This window comes from Scyliorhinus torazame, unplaced genomic scaffold (genome assembly GCF_047496885.1).
Source record: "Scyliorhinus torazame isolate Kashiwa2021f unplaced genomic scaffold, sScyTor2.1 scaffold_1316, whole genome shotgun sequence".
Lineage (NCBI taxonomy): Eukaryota > Metazoa > Chordata > Chondrichthyes > Carcharhiniformes > Scyliorhinidae > Scyliorhinus > Scyliorhinus torazame.
In genome coordinates this window covers 33,714-52,500 of record NW_027309043.1, presented here as the reverse complement: position 1 = coordinate 52,500, position 18,787 = coordinate 33,714, and the positions used below count along the sequence as shown (strand labels likewise).

General features: G+C 55.1%; 1 protein-coding gene across 1 annotated transcript in view; it reads right to left on the bottom strand.

Moving 5' to 3' along the window:
* Positions 1 to 5,719: 5,719 nt before the first annotated feature.
* Positions 5,720 to 18,787, bottom strand: part of LOC140407196 (uncharacterized) — a gene marked incomplete at both ends in the record, with an annotated part of 46,761 nt that continues 33,693 nt past the window's right edge. Inside the window, one exon of the mRNA XM_072494861.1 lies at positions 5,720 to 5,819. Coding sequence (XP_072350962.1) covers positions 5,720 to 5,819 — 100 coding nt within the window. The remainder of the gene's footprint in view (positions 5,820 to 18,787) is intronic.

The window sequence follows — 18,787 nt, the reverse complement described above, 5'->3', positions numbered from 1 at the left end:
CACCATGCACAGTCCCGGTCTCCGTGTCCCTCGGTGAGACCCACACTCGGAGCACCGTGCACAGACCCGGTCTCCGTATGCGTCGGCTAGGCCAAGACTCGGAGAACTGTGCACAGTCCCGGTCTCCGTATCCCTCGGGTTAGACCCACACTCGGAGCACCGTGCACAGTCCCGGTCTCCGTATCCCTCGGTCAGACCCACACTCGGAGCACTGTGCACAGTCCCGGTCTCCGTATCCCTTGGTGAGACCCACACTCGGAGCACCGTGCACAGTCCCGGTCTCCGTATTCCTCAGTCAGACACACACTCGGAGCACTGTGCACAGTTCCGGTCACCGTATCCCTCGGTTAGACCCACACTCGGAGCACCGTGCACAGTCCTGGTCTCCATATCCCTCGGTTAGATCCACACTCGGAGCACCATGCACAGTCCCGGTCTCTGTATCCCTCGGTCCGACCCACACTCGGAGCACCGTGTACAGTCCCGGTCTCCCTATCCCTCGGTCAGACACACGCTCGGAGTACCGTGCACAGTCCCTGTCTCCGTACCCCTCGGTCAGACCCACACTCGGAGCACCGTGCACAATCCCGGTCTCCGTATCCCTCGGTTCGACCCACACTCGGAGCACCGTGCACAGTCCCGGTCTCCGTATTCCTCGGTTAGACCCACACTCGGAGCACCGTGCACAGTTCTGGTCTCCGTATCCCTCGGTTAGACCTATACTCGGAGCACCGTGCACAGTCCCGATCTCTGTATCCTTCGGTTAGACCCACACTCGGAGCACCGTGCACAGACCCGGTATCCATATCCCTCGGTCAGAGCCACACTCGGAGCACCGTGCACAGTCCCGGTCTCCGTATCCCTCGGTTAGACCCACACCCGGAGCACCGTGCACAGTCCCGGTCTCTGTATCCCTCGGTTAGACCCGCACTTGGAGCACCGTGCACAGTCCCGGTCTTCCTATCCCTCGGTTAGACCCACACTCGGAGCACCGTGCACAGTCCCGGTCTCCGTATCCCTCGGTCAGACACACACTCGGAGCACCGTGCACAGTCCCGGTCTCCGTATCCCTCGGTTAGACCCGCACTTGGAGCACCGTTCATAGTCTCGGTCTCCGTATCCCTCGGTCAGACCCACACTCGGAGCACCGTGCACAGTCCCAGTCTCCGTGTCCCTCGGTTAGACCCACACTCGGAGCACTGTGCACAGTCCCGGTCTCCGTATCCCTCGGTCAGACCCACACTCGGAGCACCGTGCACAGTTCCGTTCTCCGTATCCCTCGGTCAGACCCACACTTGGAGCACTGTGCACAGTCCCGGTCTCCGTATCCCTCGGTTAGACCCACACTCGGAGCACCGTGCACAGTCCCGGTCTCCGTATCCCTCGGTTAGACCCACACTCGGAGTACCGTGCACAGTCCCGGTCTCTGTATCCCTCGGTCAGACCCACACTGTGAGCACCGTGCACAGTCCCGGTCTCCGTATCCCTCGGTTAGACCCACACTCGGAGCACCGTGCACAGTCCCGGTCTCCGTATCCCTCGGTCAGACCCACACTCGGAGCACCGTGCACAGTCCCCGGTCTCCGTATCCCTCGGTTAGACCCACACTCGGAGCACCGTGCACAGTCCCGGTCTCCGTAACCCTCGGTCAGACCCACACTCGGAGCACCGTGCACAGTCCCGGTCTCCGTATCCCTCGGTTAGACCCACACTGTGAGCACCGTGCACAGTCCCGGTCTCCGTATCCCTCGGTTAAACCCACACTCGGAGCACCGTGCACAGTCCCGGTCTCCGTATCCCTCGGTTAGACCCACACTCGGAGCACCGTGCACAGTCCCGGTCTCCGTATCCCTCGGTTAGACCCACACTCGGAGCACCGTGCACAGTCCCGGTCTCCATATCCCTCGGTTAGACCCACACTCGGAGCACCGTGCACAGACCCGGTCTCCGTATCCCTCGGTTAGACCCACACTCGGAGCACGGTGCACAGTCCCCGTCTCCGTATCCCTCGGTTAGACCCACACTCGGAGCACCGTGCACAGTCCCGGTCTCCGTATCCCTCAGTTAGACCCACACTCGGAGCACCGTGCACAGTCCCGGTCTCCGTATCCCTCGGTTAGACCCACACTCGGAGCACCGTGCACAGTCCCGGTCTCCGTATCCCTCGGTTAAACCCACACTCGGAGCACCGTGCACAGTCCCGGTCTCCATATCCTTCGGTTAGACACACACTCGGAGGACCGTGCACAGTCCCGGTCTCCGTATCCCTCGGTTAGACTCACACTCGGAGCACCGTGCACAGTCCTGGTCTCCATATCCCTCGGTTAGACCCACACTCGGAGCACCGTGCACAGTCCTGGTCTCCATATCCCGCGGTAAGACCCACACTCGGAGCACCGTGCACAGTCCCGGTCTCCGTATCCCTCGGTTAGACCCACACTCGGAGCACCGTGCACAGTCCCGGTCTCCGTATCCCCCGGTTAGACCCACACTCGGAGCAACGTGCAAAGTCCCGGTCTCCGTATCCCTCGGTCAGACCCACACTCGGAGCACAGTGCACAGTCCCGGTCTCCGTATCCCTCAGTTAGACCCACACTCGGAGCACCGTGCACAGTCCCGGTCTCCGTATCCCTCGGTTAGACCCACACTCGGAGCACCGTGCCCAGTCCCGGTCTCCGTATCCCTCGGTTAGACCAACACTCGGAGCACCGTGCACAGTCTCGGTCTCCGTATCCCCCGGTTAGACCCACACTCGGAGCACCGTGCACAGTCCCGGTCTCCGTATCCCTCGGTCAGACCCACACTCGGAGCACCGTGCACAGTCCCGGTCTCCGTATCCCTCGGTTAGACCCACACTCGGAGCACCGTGCACAGTCCCGGTCTCCGTATCCCTCGGTTAGACCCACACTCGGAGCACCGTGCACAGTCCCGGTCTCCGTATCCCTCAGTCCGTCCCACACTCGGAGCACCGTGCACAGTCCCGGTCTCGGTATCCCTCGGTTAGACCCACACTCGGAGCACCGTGCACAGTCCCGGTCTCCATATCCCTCGGTCAGACCCACACTCGGAGCACCGTGCACAGTCCCGCTCTCCGTATCCCTCGGTTAGACCCATACTCGGAGCACCGTGCACTGTCCCGGTCTCCGTATCCCTCGGTTAGACCCACGCTCGGAGCACAGTGCACTGTCCCGGTCTCCATATTCCTCGGTGACACCCACACTCAGAGCACCGCGCACAGTCCCGGTCTCCGTATCCCTCGGTAAGACCCACACTCGGAGCAACGTGCACAGTCCCGGTCTCCGTATCCCTCGGTTAGACCCACACTCGGAGCAGCGTGCACAGTCCCGGTCTCCATATCCCTTGGTTAGACCCACACTCGGAGCACCGTGCACAGTCCCGGTCTCCGTATCCCTCGGTTAGACCCACACACGGAGCACCGTGCACAGTTCCGGTCTCCATATCCCTCGGTCAGACCCACACTCGGAGCACCGTGCACAGTCCCGTTCTCCGTATCCCTCGGTTAGACCCACACACGGAGCACCGTGCACAGTCCCGGTCTCCGTATCCCTCGGTTAGACCCACACTCGGAGCAGCGTGCACAGACCCGGTCTCAGTATCCCTCGGTTAGACCCACACTCGGAGCACCGTGCACAGTCCCGGTCTCAGGATCCCTCGGTTAGACCCACACTCGGAGCACCGTGCACAGTCTCGGTCTCCGTATCCCTCGGTTAGACCCACACTCGGAGCTCCGTGCACAGTCCCGGTCTCCGTATCCCTCGATTAGACCCACACTCGGAGCACCGTGCACAGTCCCGGTCTCCGTATCCCCCAGTTAGACCCACACTCGGAGCACCGTGCACAGTCCCGGTCTCCGTATCCCTCGGTTAGACCCACACTCGGAGCACCGTGCACAGTCCCGGTCTCCGTATCCCTCGGTTAGACCCACACTCGGAGTACCGTGCACAGTCCCGGTCTCTGTATCCCTCGGTCAGACCCACACTCGGAGCACTGTGTACAGTCCCGGTCTCCGTATCCCTTGGTCAGACCCACACTCGGAGCACCGTGCACAGTCCCGGTCTCCGTATCCCTCGGTCAGACCCACACTCGGAGCACCGTGCACAGTCCCGGTCTCCGTATCCCTCGGTTAGACCCACACTCGGAGCACCGTGCACAGTCCCGGTCTCCGTAACCCTCGGTCAGACCCACACTCGGAGCACCGTGCACAGTCCCGGTCTCCGTATCCCTCGGTTAGACCCACACTGTGAGCACCGTGCACAGTCCCGGTCTCCGTATCTCTCGGTTAGACCCACACTCGGAGCACCGTGCACAGTCCCGGTCTCCGTATCCCTCGGTCAGACCCAAACTCGGAGCACCGTGCACAATCCCGGTCTCCGTATCCCTCGGTTCGACCCACACTCGGATCACCGTGCACAGTCCCGGTCTCCGTATTCCTCGGTTAGACCCACACTCGGAGCACCGTGCACAGTCCCGGTCTCCGTATCCCTCGGTTAGACCCACACTCGGAGCACCGTGCACAGTTCCGGTCTCCGTATCCCTCAGTCCGTCCCACACTCGGAGCACCGTGCACAGTCCCGGTCTCGGTATCCCTCGGTTAGACCCACACTCGGAGCACCGTGCACAGTCCCGGTCTCCATATCCCTCGGTCAGACCCACACTCGGAGCACCGTGCACAGTCCCGCTCTCCGTATCCCTCGGTTAGACCCATACTCGGAGCACCGTGCACTGTCCCGGTCTCCGTATCCCTCGGTTAGACCCACGCTCGGAGCACAGTGCACTGTCCCGGTCTCCATATTCCTCGGTCACACCCACACTCGGAGCACCGTACACAGTCCCGTTCTCCGTATCCCTCGGTTAGACCCACACACGGAGCACCGTGCACAGTCCCGGTCTCCGTATCCCTCGGTCAGACCCACACTCGGAGCACCGTGCACAGTCCCGGTCTCCGTATCCCTCGGTTAGACCCACACACGGAGCACCGTGCACAGTCCCGGTCTCCATATCCCTCGGTCAGACCCACACTCGGAGCACCGTACACAGTCCCGTTCTCCGTATCCCTCGGTTAGACCCACACACGGAGCACCGTGCACAGTCCCGGTCTCCATATCCCTTGGTTAGACCCACACTCGGAGCACCGTGCACAGTCCCGGTCTCCGTATCCCTCGGTTAGACCCACACACGGAGCACCGTGCACAGTCCCGGTCTCCATATCCCTCGGTCAGACCCACACTCGGAGCACCGTACACAGTCCCGTTCTCCGTATCCCTCGGTTAGACCCACACACGGAGCACCGTGCACAGTCCCGGTCTCCGTATCCCTCGGTTAGACCCACACTCGGAGCAGCGTGCACAGACCCGGTCTCAGTATCCCTCGGTTAGACCCACACTCGGAGCACCGTGCACAGTCCCGGTCTCAGGATCCCTCGGTTAGACCCACACTCGGAGCACCGTGCACAGTCTCGGTCTCCGTATCCCTCGGTTAGACCCACACTCGGAGCTCCGTGCACAGTCCCGGTCTCCGTATCCCTCGATTAGACCCACACTCGGAGCACCGTGCACAGTCCCGGTCTCCGTATCCCTCGGTTAGACCCACACTCGGAGCAGCGTGCACAGTCTCTCTCTCTCTGTCCCTCTCTCTCTCTCCATCTCTCTCTCTCTCTCTGTCTCTCTTCGTACCTCGCCCCACCATTGCCAAGCCTCACCTTTGAGAGGTAGTCAGTCTCCACTCGCTCTTTCAGCATATCGGAAGGTTTATTCTCGTACGATTTGTACGTCTCCAGGTATCGTCCAGCCTCCTCAGAGCTGCACAGAAAACAACGAGATAGAGTTACCCTGAGAGAGCGTCACTCTGTATCTGCTGTACCTGTCCTGGGAGTGTTTGATGGGGACAGTGTAGAGGGAGCTTTACTCTGTATCTAACCCCGTGCTGTACCTGTCCTGGGAGTGTTTGATGGGGACAGTGTAGAGGGAGCTTTGCTCTGTATCTAACCCCGTGCTGTACCTGTCCTGGGAGTGTTTGATGGGGACAGTGTAGAGGGAGCTTTATTCTGTATCTAACCCCGTGCTGTACCTGTCATGGGAGTGTTTGATGGGGACAGTGTCGAGGGAGCTTTACTCTGTATCTAACCCCGTGCTGTACCTGTCCTGGGAGTGTTTGATGAGGACAGTGTGGAGGGAGCTTTACTCTGTATCTAACCCCGTGCTGTACCTGTCCTGGGAGTGTTTGATGGGGACAGTGTAGAGGGAGCTTTACTCTGTATCTAACCCTGTGCTGTACCTGTCCTGGGAGTGTTTGATGGGGACAGTGTAGAGGGAGCTTTACTGTGTATCTAACCCCATGCTGTACCTGTCCTGGGAGTGTTTGATGGGGACAGTGTAGAGGGAGCTTTACTCTGTATCTAACTCCGTGCTGTACCTGTCCTGGGAGTGTTTGATGGGGACAGTGTAGAGGGAACGTTACTCTGTATCTAACCCTGTGCTGTACCTGTCCTGGGAGTGTATGATGGGGACAGTGGAGAGGGAGCTTTACTCCGTATCTAACCCCGTGCTGTACCTGTCCTGGGAGTGTTTGATGGGGACAGTGTAGAGGGAGCTTTACTCTGTATCTAACCCCGTGCTGTACCTGTCCTGGGAGTGTTTGATGGGGACAGTGTAGAGGGAGCTTTACTCTGTATCTAACCCTGTGCTGTGCCTGTCCTGGGAGTGTTTGATGGGGACAGTGTAGAGGGAGCTTTACTCTGTATCTAACACCGTGCTGTACCTGTCCTGGGAGTGTTTGATGGGGACAGTGTAGAGGGAGCTTTACTCTGTATCTAACCCCGTGCTGTACCTGTCCTGGGAGTGTTTGATGGGGACAGTGTTGAGGGAGCTTTACTCTGTATCTAACCCCGTGCTGTACCTGTCCTGGGAGTGTTTGATGGGGACAGTGTAGAGGGAGCTTTACTCTGTATCTAACCCCGTGCTGTACCTGTCCTGGGAGAGTTTGATGGGGACAGTGTAGAGGGAGCTTTACTCTGTATCTAACCCCGAGCTGTACCTGTCCTGGGAGAGTTTGATGGGGACAGTGTAGAGGGAGCTTTACTCTGTATCTAACCCTGTGCTGTACCTGTCCTGGGAGTGTTTGATGGGGATAGTGTAGAGGGAGCTTTACTCTGTATCTAACCCGTGCTGTACCTGTCCTGGGAGTGTTTGATGGGGACAGTGTAGAGGGAGCTTTACTCTGTCTCTAACCCCGTGCTGTACCTGTCCTGGGAGTGATTGATGGGGACAGTGTAGATGGAGCTTTACTCTGTATCTAACCCTGTGCTGTACCTGTCCTGGGAGTGTTTGATGGGGACAGTGTACAGGGAGCTTTACTCTGTATCTAACCCCGTGCTGTACCTGTCCTGGGAGTGTTTGATGGGGACAGTGTAGAGGGAGCTTTATTCTGTATCTAACCCTGTGCTGTACCTGTCCTGGGAGTGTTTGATGGGGACAGTGTATAGGGAGCTTTACTCTGTATCTAACCCCGAGCTGTACCTGTCTTGGGAGTGTTTGATAGGGACAGTGTAGAGGGAGCTTTACTCTGTATCTAACTCCATGCTGTACCTGTCCTGGGAGTGTTTGATGGGGACAGTGTAGACGGAGCTTTACTCTGTATCTAACCCTGTGCTGTACCTGTCCTGGGAGTGTTTGATGGAGACAGTGTAGAGGGAGCTTTACTCTGTACCTGACCCCGTGCTGTGCCTGTGCTGGGAGTGTTTGATGGGGACAGTGTAGAGGGAGCTTTACTCTGTATCTAACCCCGTGCTGTACCTGTCCTGGGAGTGTTTGCTGGGGACAGTGTAGAGGGAGCTTTACTCTGTATCTAACCCCATGCTGTACCTGTCCTGGGAGTGTTTGATGGGGACAGTGTCGAGGGAGCTTTACTCTGTATCTAACCCCGTGCTGTACCTGTCCTGGGAGTGTTTGATGGAGACAGTGTAGAGGGAGCTATACTCTGTATCTAACCCCTTGCTGTACCTGTCCTGGGAGTGTTTGATGGGGACAGTGTAGAGGGAGCTTTACTCTGTATCTAACCCCGTGCAGTACCTGTCCTGGGAGTGTTTGATGGGGACAGTGTAGAGGGAGCTTTACTCTGTATCTAACGCTGTGCTGTACCTGTCCTGGGAGTATTTGATGGGGACAGTGTCGAGGGAGCTTTACTCTGTATCTAACCCCGTGCTGTACCTGTCCTGGGAGTGTTTGATGGAGACAGTGTAGAGGGAGCTTTACTCTGTATCTCACCCCGTGCTGTACCTGTCCTGGGAGTGTTTGATGGGGACAGTATAGAGGGAGCTTTGCTCTGTATCTAACCCCGTGCTGTACCTGTCCTGGGAGTGTTTGATGGGGATAGTGTAGAGGGAGCTTTACTCTGTATCTAACCCCGTGCTGTAGCTGTCCTGGGAGTGTTCGATGGGGACAGTGTAGAGGGAGCTTGACTCTGTATCTAACCCAGTGCAGTACCTGTCCTGGGAGTGTTTGATGGGGACAGTGTAGAGGGAGCTTTACTCTGTATCTAACCCCGTGCTGTACCTGTCCTGGGAGTGTTTGATGGGGACAGTGTAGAGGGAGATTTACTCTGTCTCTCACCCCATGCTGTACCTGTCCTGGGAGTGTTTGATGGGGACAGTGTAGAGGAAGCTTTACTCTGTATCTAACCCCGTGCTGTACCTGTCCTGGGAGTGTTTGATGGGGACAGTGTAGAGGGAGCTTTACTCTGTATCTAACCCCGTGCTGTCCCTGTCCTGGGAGTGTTTGATGGGGACAGTGTAGAGGGAGCTTTACTCTGTATCTAACCCCGTGCTGTAGCTGTCCTGGGAGTGTTTGATGGGGACAGTGTAGAGGGAGCTTTGCTCTGTATCTAACCCCGTGCTGTACCTGTCCTGGGAGTGTTTGATGGGGACAGTGTAGAGGGAGCTTTATTCTGTATCTAACCCCGTGCTGTACCTGTCATGGGAGTGTTTGATGGGGACAGTGTCGAGGGAGCTTTACTCTGTATCTAACCCCGTGCTGTACCTGTCCTGGGAGTGTTTGATGAGGACAGTGTGGAGGGAGCTTTACTCTGTATCTAACCCCGTGCTGTACCTGTCCTGGGAGTGTTTGATGGGGACAGTGTAGAGGGAGCTTTACTCTGTATCTAACCCTGTGCTGTACCTGTCCTGGGAGTGTTTGATGGGGACAGTGTAGAGGGAGCTTTACTGTGTATCTAACCCCATGCTGTACCTGTCCTGGGAGTGTTTGATGGGGACAGTGTAGAGGGAGCTTTACTCTGTATCTAACTCCGTGCTGTACCTGTCCTGGGAGTGTTTGATGGGGACAGTGTAGAGGGAGCGTTACTCTGTATCTAACCCTGTGCTGTACCTGTCCTGGGAGTGTATGATGGGGACAGTGGAGAGGGAGCTTTACTCCGTATCTAACCCCGTGCTGTACCTGTCCTGGGAGTGTTTGATGGGGACAGTGTAGAGGGAGCTTTACTCTGTATCTAACCCCGTGCTGTACCTGTCCTGGGAGTGTTTGATGGGGACAGTGTAGAGGGAGCTTTACTCTGTATCTAACCCTGTGCTGTGCCTGTCCTGGGAGTGTTTGATGGGGACAGTGTAGAGGGAGCTTTACTCTGTATCTAACACCGTGCTGTACCTGTCCTGGGAGTGTTTGATGGGGACAGTGTAGAGGGAGCTTTACTCTGTATCTAACCCCGTGCTGTACCTGTCCTGGGAGTGTTTGATGGGGACAGTGTAGAGGGAGCTTTACTCTGTATCTAACCCCGTGCTGTACCTGTCCTGGGAGTGTTTGATGGGGACAGTGTTGAGGGAGCTTTACTCTGTCTCTAACCCCGTGCTGTACCTGTCCTGGGAGTGATTGATGGGGACAGTGTAGAGGGAGCTTTACTCTGTATCTAACCCTGTGCTGTACCTGTCCTGGGAGTGTTTGATGGGGACAGTGTAGAGGGAGCTTTACTCTGTATCTAACCCCGTGCTGTACCTGTCCTGGGAGTGTTTGATGGGGACAGTGTAGAGGGAGCTTTATTCTGTATCTAACCCTGTGCTGTACCTGTCCTGGGAGTGTTTGATGGGGACAGTGTATAGGGAGCTTTACTCTGTATCTAACCCCGAGCTGTACCTGTCCTGGGAGTGTTTGATAGGGACAGTGTAGAGGGAGCTTTACTCTGTATCTAACTCCATGCTGTACCTGTCCTGGGAGTGTTTGATGGGGACAGTGTAGACGGAGCTTTACTCTGTATCTAACCCTGTGCTGTACCTGTCCTGGGAGTGTTTGATGGAGACAGTGTAGAGGGAGCTTTACTCTGTACCTGACCCCGAGCTGTGCCTGTGCTGGGAGTGTTTGATGGGGACAGTGTAGAGGGAGCTTTACTCTGTATCTAACCCCGTGCTGTACCTGTCCTGGGAGTGTTTGCTGGGGACAGTGTAGAGGGAGCTTTACTCTCTATCTAACCCCATGCTGTACCTGTCCTGGGAGTGTTTGATGGGGACAGTGTCGAGGGAGCTTTACTCTGTATCTAACCCCGTGCTGTACCTGTCCTGGGAGTGTTTGATGGAGACAGTGTAGAGGGAGCTATACTCTGTATCTAACCCCTTGCTGTACCTGTCCTGGGAGTGTTTGATGGGGACAGTGTAGAGGGAGCTTTACTCTGTATCTAACCCCGTGCAGTACCTGTCCTGGGAGTGTTTGATGGGGACAGTGTAGAGGGAGCTTTACTCTGTATCTAACGCTGTGCTGTACCTGTCCTGGGAGTGTTTGATGGGGACAGTGTCGAGGGAGCTTTACTCTGTATCTAACCCCGTGCTGTACCTGTCCTGGGAGTGTTTGATGGAGACAGTGTAGAGGGAGCTTTACTCTGTATCTCACCCCGTGCTGTACCTGTCCTGGGAGTGTTTGATGGGGACAGTATAGAGGGAGCTTTACTCTGTATCTAACCCCGTGCTGTACCTGTCCTGGGAGTGTTTGATGGGGATAGTGTAGAGGGAGCTTTACTCTGTATCTAACCCCGTGCTGTAGCTGTCCTGGGAGTGTTCGATGGGGACAGTGTAGAGGGAGCTTGACTCTGTATCTAACCCAGTGCAGTACCTGTCCTGGGAGTGTTTGATGGGGACAGTGTAGAGGGAGCTTTACTCTGTATCTAACCCCGTGCTGTACCTGTCCTGGGAGTGTTTGATGGGGACAGTGTAGAGGGAGATTTACTCTGTCTCTCACCCCATGCTGTACCTGTCCTGGGAGTGTTTGATGGGGACAGTGTAGAGGAAGCTTTACTCTGTATCTAACCCCGTGCTGTACCTGTCCTGGGAGTGTTTGATGGGGACAGTGTAGAGGGAGCTTTACTCTGTATCTAACCCCGTGCTGTCCCTGTCCTGGGAGTGTTTGATGGGGACAGTGTAGAGGGAGCTTTACTCTGTATCTAACCCCGTGCTGTAGCTGTCCTGGGAGTGTTTGATGGGGACAGTGTAGAGGGAGCTTTACTCTGTATCTAACCCCGTGCTGTACCTGTCCTGGGAGTGTTTGATGGGGACAGTGTAGAGGGAGCTTTACTCTGTATCTAACCACGTGATGTACCTGTCCTGGGAGTGTTTGATGGGGACAGTGTAGAGGGAGCTTTACTCTGTATCTAACCCCGTGCTGTCCCTGTCCTGGGAGTGTTTGATGGGGACAGTGTAGAGGGAGCTTTACTCTGTATCTAACCCCGTGCTGTAGCTGTCCTGGGAGTGTTTGTTGGGGGACAGTGTAGAGGGAGCTTTACTCTGTATCTAACCCCGTGCTGTACCTGTCCTGGGAGTGTTTGATCGGGACAGTGTAGAGGGAGCTTTACTCTGTATCTAACCCCGTGCTGTACCTGTCCTGGGAGTGTTTGATGGGGGACAGTGTAGAGGGAGCTTTACTCTGTATCTAACCCCGTGCTGTACCTGTCCTGGGAGTGTTTGATGGGGATAGTGTAGAGGGAGCTTTACTCTGTATCAAACCCCGTGCTGTACCTGTCCTGGGAGTGTTTGATGGGGACAGTGTAGAGGGAGCTTTACTCTGTATCTAACCCAGTGCTGTCCCTGTCCTGGGAGTGTTTGATGGCGACAGTGTAGAGGGAGCTTTACTCTTTATCTAACCCCGTGCTGTACCTGTCCTGGGAGTGTTTGATGGGGACAGTGTAGAGGGAACTTTACTCTGTATCTAACCCTGTGTTGTCCCTGTCCTGGGAGTGTTTGATGGTGACAGTGTAGAGGGAGCTTTACTCTGTATCTAACCCCGTACTGTCCCAGTCCTGGGAGTGTTTGATGGGGACAATGTAGAGGGAGCTTTACTCTGTATTTAACCCCGTGCTGTACCTGTTCTGGGAGTGTTTGATGGGGACAGTGTAGAGGGAGCTTTACTCTGTATCTAACCCCGTGCTGTCCCTGTCCTGGGAGTGTTTGATGGGGACAGTGTAGAGGGAGCTGGACTCTGTATCTAACCCCGTGCTGTACCTGTCCTGCGAGTGTTTGATGGGGACAGTGAAGAGGGAGCTTTACTCTGTATCTCACCACGTGCTGTATCTGTCCAGGGAGTGTTTGATGGGGACAGTGTAGAGGGAGCTTTACTCTGTATCTAACCCCGTGCTGTAGCTGTCCTGGGAGTGTTTGATGGGGACAGTGTAGAGGGAGCTTTACTCTGTATCTAACCCCGTGCTGTACCTGTCCTGGGAGTGTTTGATGGGGACAGTGTAGATGGAGCTTTACTCTGTATCTAACCCCGTGCTGTACCTGTCCTGGGAGTGTTTGATGGGGACAGTGTAGAGGGAGCTTTACTCTGTATCAAACCCCGTGCTGTCCCTGTCCTGGGAGTGTTTGATGGGGACAGTGTAGAGGGAGCTTTACTCTGTATCTAACGCCGTGCTGTAGCTGTCCTGGGAGTGTTTGATGGGGACAGTGTAGAGGGAGCTTTACTCTGTATCAAACCCCGTGCTGTCCCTGTCCTGGGAGTGTTTGATGGGGACAGTGTAGAGGGAGCTTTACTCTGTATCTAACCCCGTGCTGTCCCTGTCCTGGGAGTGTTTGATGGGGACAGTGTAGAGGGAGCTTTACTCTGTATCTAACCCCGTGCTGTAGCTGTCCTGGGAGTGTTTGATGGGGACAGTGTAGAGGGAGCTTTACTCTGTATCTAACCCCGTGCTGTAGCTGTCCTGGGAGTGTTTGATGGGGGACAGTGTAGAGGGAGCTTTACTCTGTATCTAACCCCGTGCTGTACCTGTCCTGTGAGTGTTTGATGGGGACAGTGTTGAGGGAGATTTACTCTGTATCTAACCCCGTGCTGTACCTGTCCTGGGAGTGTTTGATGGGGACAGTGTGGAGGGAGCTTTACTCAGTATCAAACCCCGTGCTGTACCTGTCCTGGGAGTGTTTGATGGGGATAGTGTAGAGGGAGCTTTACTCTGTATCAAACCCCGTGCTGTACCTGTCCTCGGAGTGTTTGATGGGGACAGTGTAGAGGGAGCTTTACTCTGTATCTAACCCAGTGCTGTCCCTGTCCTGGGAGTGTTTGATGGGGACAGTGTAGAGGGAGCTTTACTCTTTATCTAACCCCGTGCTGTACCTGTCCTGGGAGTGTTTGATGGGGACAGTGTAGAGGGAACTTTACTCTGTATCTAACCCTGTGTTGTCCCTGTCCTGGGAGTGTTTGATGGTGACAGTGTAGAGGGAGCTTTACACTGTATCTAACCCCGTACTGTCCCAGTCCTGGGAGTGTTTGATGGGGACAATGTAGAGGGAGCTTTACTCTGTATTTAACCCCGTGCTGTACCTGTTCTGGGAGTGTTTGATGGGGACAGTGTAGAGGGAGCTTTACTCTGTATCTCACCCCGTGCTGTCCCTGTCCTGGGAGTGTTTGATGGGGACAGTGTAGAGGGAGCTGGACTCTGTATCTAACCCCGTGCTGTACCTGTCCTGCGAGTGTTTGATGGGGACAGTGAAGAGGGAGCTTTACTCTGTATCTAACCCCGTGCTGTAGCTGTCCTGGGAGTGTTTGATGGGGACAGTGTAGAGGGAGCTTTACTCTGTATCTAACCCCGTGCTGTAGCTGTCCTGGGAGTGTTTGATGGGGACAGTGTAGAGGGAGCTTTACTCTGTATCTAACCCCGTGCTGTACCTGTCCTGGGAGTGTTTGATGGGGACAGTGTAGATGGAGCTTTACTCTGTATCTAACCCCGTGCTGTACCTGTCCTGGGAGTGTTTGATGGGGACAGTGTAGAGGGAGCTTTACTCTGTATCAAACCCCGTGCTGTCCCTGTCCTGGGAGTGTTTGATGGGGACAGTGTAGAGGGAGCTTTACTCTGGATCTAACGCCGTGCTGTAGCTGTCCTGGGAGTGTTTGATGGGGACAGTGTAGAGGGAGCTTTACTCTGTATCTAACCCCGTGCTGTCCCTGTCCTGGGAGTGTTTGATGGGGACAGTGTAGAGGGAGCTTTACTCTGTATCAAACCCCGTGCTGTCCCTGTCCTGGGAGTGTTTGATGGGGACAGTGTAGAGGGAGCTTTACTCTGTATCTAACCCCGTGCTGTCCCTGTCCTGGGAGTGTTTGATGGGGACAGTGTAGAGGGAGCTTTACTCTGTATCAAACCCCGTGCTGTGCCTGTCCTGGGAGTGTTTGATGGGGAAAGTGTAGAGGGAGCTTTACTCTGTATCTAACCCCGTGCTGTAGCTGTCCTGGGAGTGTTTGATGGGGACAGTGTAGAGGGAGCTTTACTCTGTATCTAACCCCGTGCTGTACCTGTCCTGGGAGTGTTTGATGGGGACAGGGTAGAGGGAGCTTTACTCTGTATCTAACCCCGTGCTGTAGCTGTCCTGGGAGTGTTTGATGGGGACAGTGTAGAGGGAGCTTTACTCTGTATCTAACCCCGTGCTGTCCCTGTCCTGGGAGTGTTTGATGGGGACAGTGTAGAGGGAGCTTTACTCTGTATCTAACCCCGTGCTGTACCTGTCCTGGGAGTGTTTGATGGGGACAGGGTAGAGGGAGCTTTACTCTGTATCTAACCCCGTGCTGTACCTGTCCTGGGAGTGTTTGATGGGGACAGTGTAGAGGGAGCTTTACTCTGTATCTAACCCCGTGCTGTCCCTGTCCTGGGAGTGTTTGATGGGGACAGTGTAGAGGGAGCTTTACTCTGTATCAAACCCCGTGCTGTCCCTGTCCTGGGAGTGTTTGATGGGGACAGTGTAGAGGGAGCTTTACTCTGGATCTAACGCCGTGCTGTAGCTGTCCTGGGAGTGTTTGATGGGGACAGTGTAGAGGGAGCTTTACTCTGTATCTAACCCCGTGCTGTCCCTGTCCTGGGAGTGTTTGATGGGGACAGTGTAGAGGGAGCTTTACTCTGTATCAAACCCCGTGCTGTCCCTGTCCTGGGAGTGTTTGATGGGGACAGTGTAGAGGGAGCTTTACTCTGTATCTAACCCCGTGCTGTCCCTGTCCTGGGAGTGTTTGATGGGGACAGTGTAGAGGGAGCTTTACTCTGTATCAAACCCCGTGCTGTGCCTGTCCTGGGAGTGTTTGATGGGGAAAGTGTAGAGGGAGCTTTACTCTGTATCTAACCCCGTGCTGTAGCTGTCCTGGGAGTGTTTGATGGGGACAGTGTAGAGGGAGCTTTACTCTGTATCTAACCCCGTGCTGTACCTGTCCTGGGAGTGTTTGATGGGGACAGGGTAGAGGGAGCTTTACTCTGTATCTAACCCCGTGCTGTAGCTGTCCTGGGAGTGTTTGATGGGGACAGTGTAGAGGGAGCTTTACTCTGTATCTAACCCCGTGCTGTCCCTGTCCTGGGAGTGTTTGATGGGGACAGTGTAGAGGGAGCTTTACTCTGTATCTAACCCCGTGCTGTAGCTGTCCTGGGAGTGTTTGATGGGGACAGTGTAGAGGGAGCTTTACTCTGTATCTAACCCCGTGCTGTACCTGTCCTGGGAGTGTTTGATGGGGACAGGGTAGAGGGAGCTTTACTCTGTATCTAACCCCGTGCTGTACCTGTCCTGGGAGTGTTTGATGGGGACAGTGTAGAGGGAGCTTTACTCTGTATCTAACCCCGTGCTGTCCCTGTCCTGGGAGTGTTTGATGGGGACAGTGTAGAGGGAGCTTTACTCTGTATCTAACCCCGTGCTGTAGCTGTCCTGGGAGTGTTTGATGGGGGACAGTGTAGAGGGAGCTTTACTCTGTATCTAACCCCGTGCTGTACCTGTCCTGGGAGTGTTTGATGGGGACAGTGTGGAGGGAGCTTTACTCAGTATCAAACCCCGTGCTGTACCTGTCCTGGGAGTGTTTGATGGGGATAGTGTAGAGGGAGCTTTACTCTGTATCAAACCCCGTGCTGTACCTGTCCTCGGAGTGTTTGATGGGGACAGTGTAGAGGGAGCTTTACTCTGTATCTAACCCAGTGCTGTCCCTGTCCTGGGAGTGTTTGATGGGGACAGTGTAGAGGGAGCTTTACTCTTTATCTAACCCCGTGCTGTACCTGTCCTGGGAGTGTTTGATGGGGACAGTGTAGAGGGAACTTTACTCTGTATCTAACCCTGTGTTGTCCCTGTCCTGGGAGTGTTTGATGGTGACAGTGTAGAGGGAGCTTTACTCTGTATCTAACCCCGTACTGTCCCAGTCCTGGGAGTGTTTGATGGGGACAATGTAGAGGGAGCTTTACTCTGTATTTAACCCCGTGCTGTACCTGTTCTGGGAGTGTTTGATGGGGACAGTGTAGAGGGAGCTTTACTCTGTATCTAACCCCGTGCTGTCCCTGTCCTGGGAGTGTTTGATGGGGACAGTGTAGAGGGAGCTGGACTCTGTATCTAACCCCGTGCTGTACCTGTCCTGCGAGTGTTTGATGGGGACAGTGAAGAGGGAGCTTTACTCTGTATCTCACCACGTGCTGTACCTGTCCTGGGAGTGTTTGATGGGGACAGTGTAGAGGGAGCTTTACTCTGTATCTAACCCCGTGCTGTAGCTGTCCTGGGAGTGTTTGATGGGGACAGTGTAGAGGGAGCTTTACTCTGTATCTAACCCCGTGCTGTACCTGTCCTGGGAGTGTTTGATGGGGACAGTGTAGAGGGAGCTTTACTCTGTATCTAACCCCGTGCTGTAGCTGTCCTGGGAGTGTTTGATGGGGGACAGTGTAGAGGGAGCTTTACTCTGTATCTAACCCCGTGCTGTAGCTGTCCTGGGAGTGTTTGATGGGGACAGTGTAGAGGGAGCTTTACTCTGTATCTAACCCCGTGCTGTACCTGTCCTGGGAGTGTTTGATGGGGACAGTGTAGATGGAGCTTTACTCTGTATCTAACCCCGTGCTGTACCTGTCCTGGGAGTGTTTGATGGGGACAGTGTAGAGGGAGCTTTACTCTGTATCAAACCCCGTGCTGTCCCTGTCCTGGGAGTGTTTGATGGGGACAGTGTAGAGGGAGCTTTACTCTGTATCTAACGCCGTGCTGTAGCTGTCCTGGGAGTGTTTGATGGGGACAGTGTAGAGGGAGCTTTACTCTGTATCAAACCCCGTGCTGTCCCTGTCCTGGGAGTGTTTGATGGGGACAGTGTAGAGGGAGCTTTACTCTGTATCTAACCCCGTGCTGTCCCTGTCCTGGGAGTGTTTGATGGGGACAGTGTAGAGGGAGCTTTACTCTGTATCTAACCCCGTGCTGTACCTGTCCTGTGAGTGTTTGATGGGGACAGTGTTGAGGGAGATTTACTCTGTATCTAACCCCGTGCTGTACCTGTCCTGGGAGTGTTTGATGGGGACAGTGTGGAGGGAGCTTTACTCAGTATCAAACCCCGTGCTGTACCTGTCCTGGGAGTGTTTGATGGGGATAGTGTAGAGGGAGCTTTACTCTGTATCAAACCCCGTGCTGTACCTGTCCTCGGAGTGTTTGATGGGGACAGTGTAGAGGGAGCTTTACTCTGTATCTAACCCAGTGCTGTCCCTGTCCTGGGAGTGTTTGATGGGGACAGTGTAGAGGGAGCTTTACTCTTTATCTAACCCCGTGCTGTACCTGTCCTGGGAGTGTTTGATGGGGACAGTGTAGAGGGAACTTTACTCTGTATCTAACCCTGTGTTGTCCCTGTCCTGGGAGTGTTTGATGGTGACAGTGTAGAGGGAGCTTTACACTGTATCTCACCCCGTACTGTCCCAGTCCTGGGAGTGTTTGATGGGGACAATGTAGAGGGAGCTTTACTCTGTATTTAACCCCGTGCTGTACCTGTTCTGGGAGTGTTTGATGGGGACAGTGTAGAGGGAGCTTTACTCTGTATCTCACCCCGTGCTGTCCCTGTCCTGGGAGTGTTTGATGGGGACAGTGTAGAGGGAGCTGGACTCTGTATCTAACCCCGTGCTGTACCTGTCCTGCGAGTGTTTGATGGGGACAGTGAAGAGGGAGCTTTACTCTGTATCTAACCCCGTGCTGTAGCTGTCCTGGGAGTGTTTGATGGGGACAGTGTAGAGGGAGCTTTACTCTGTATCTAACCCCGTGCTGTAGCTGTCCTGGGAGTGTTTGATGGGGACAGTGTAGAGGGAGCTTTACTCTGTATCTAACCCCGTGCTGTACCTGTCCTGGGAGTGTTTGATGGGGACAGTGTAGATGGAGCTTTACTCTGTATCTAACCCCGTGCTGTACCTGTCCTGGGAGTGTTTGATGGGGACAGTGTAGAGGGAGCTTTACTCTGTATCAAACCCCGTGCTGTCCCTGTCCTGGGAGTGTTTGATGGGGACAGTGTAGAGGGAGCTTTACTCTGGATCTAACGCCGTGCTGTAG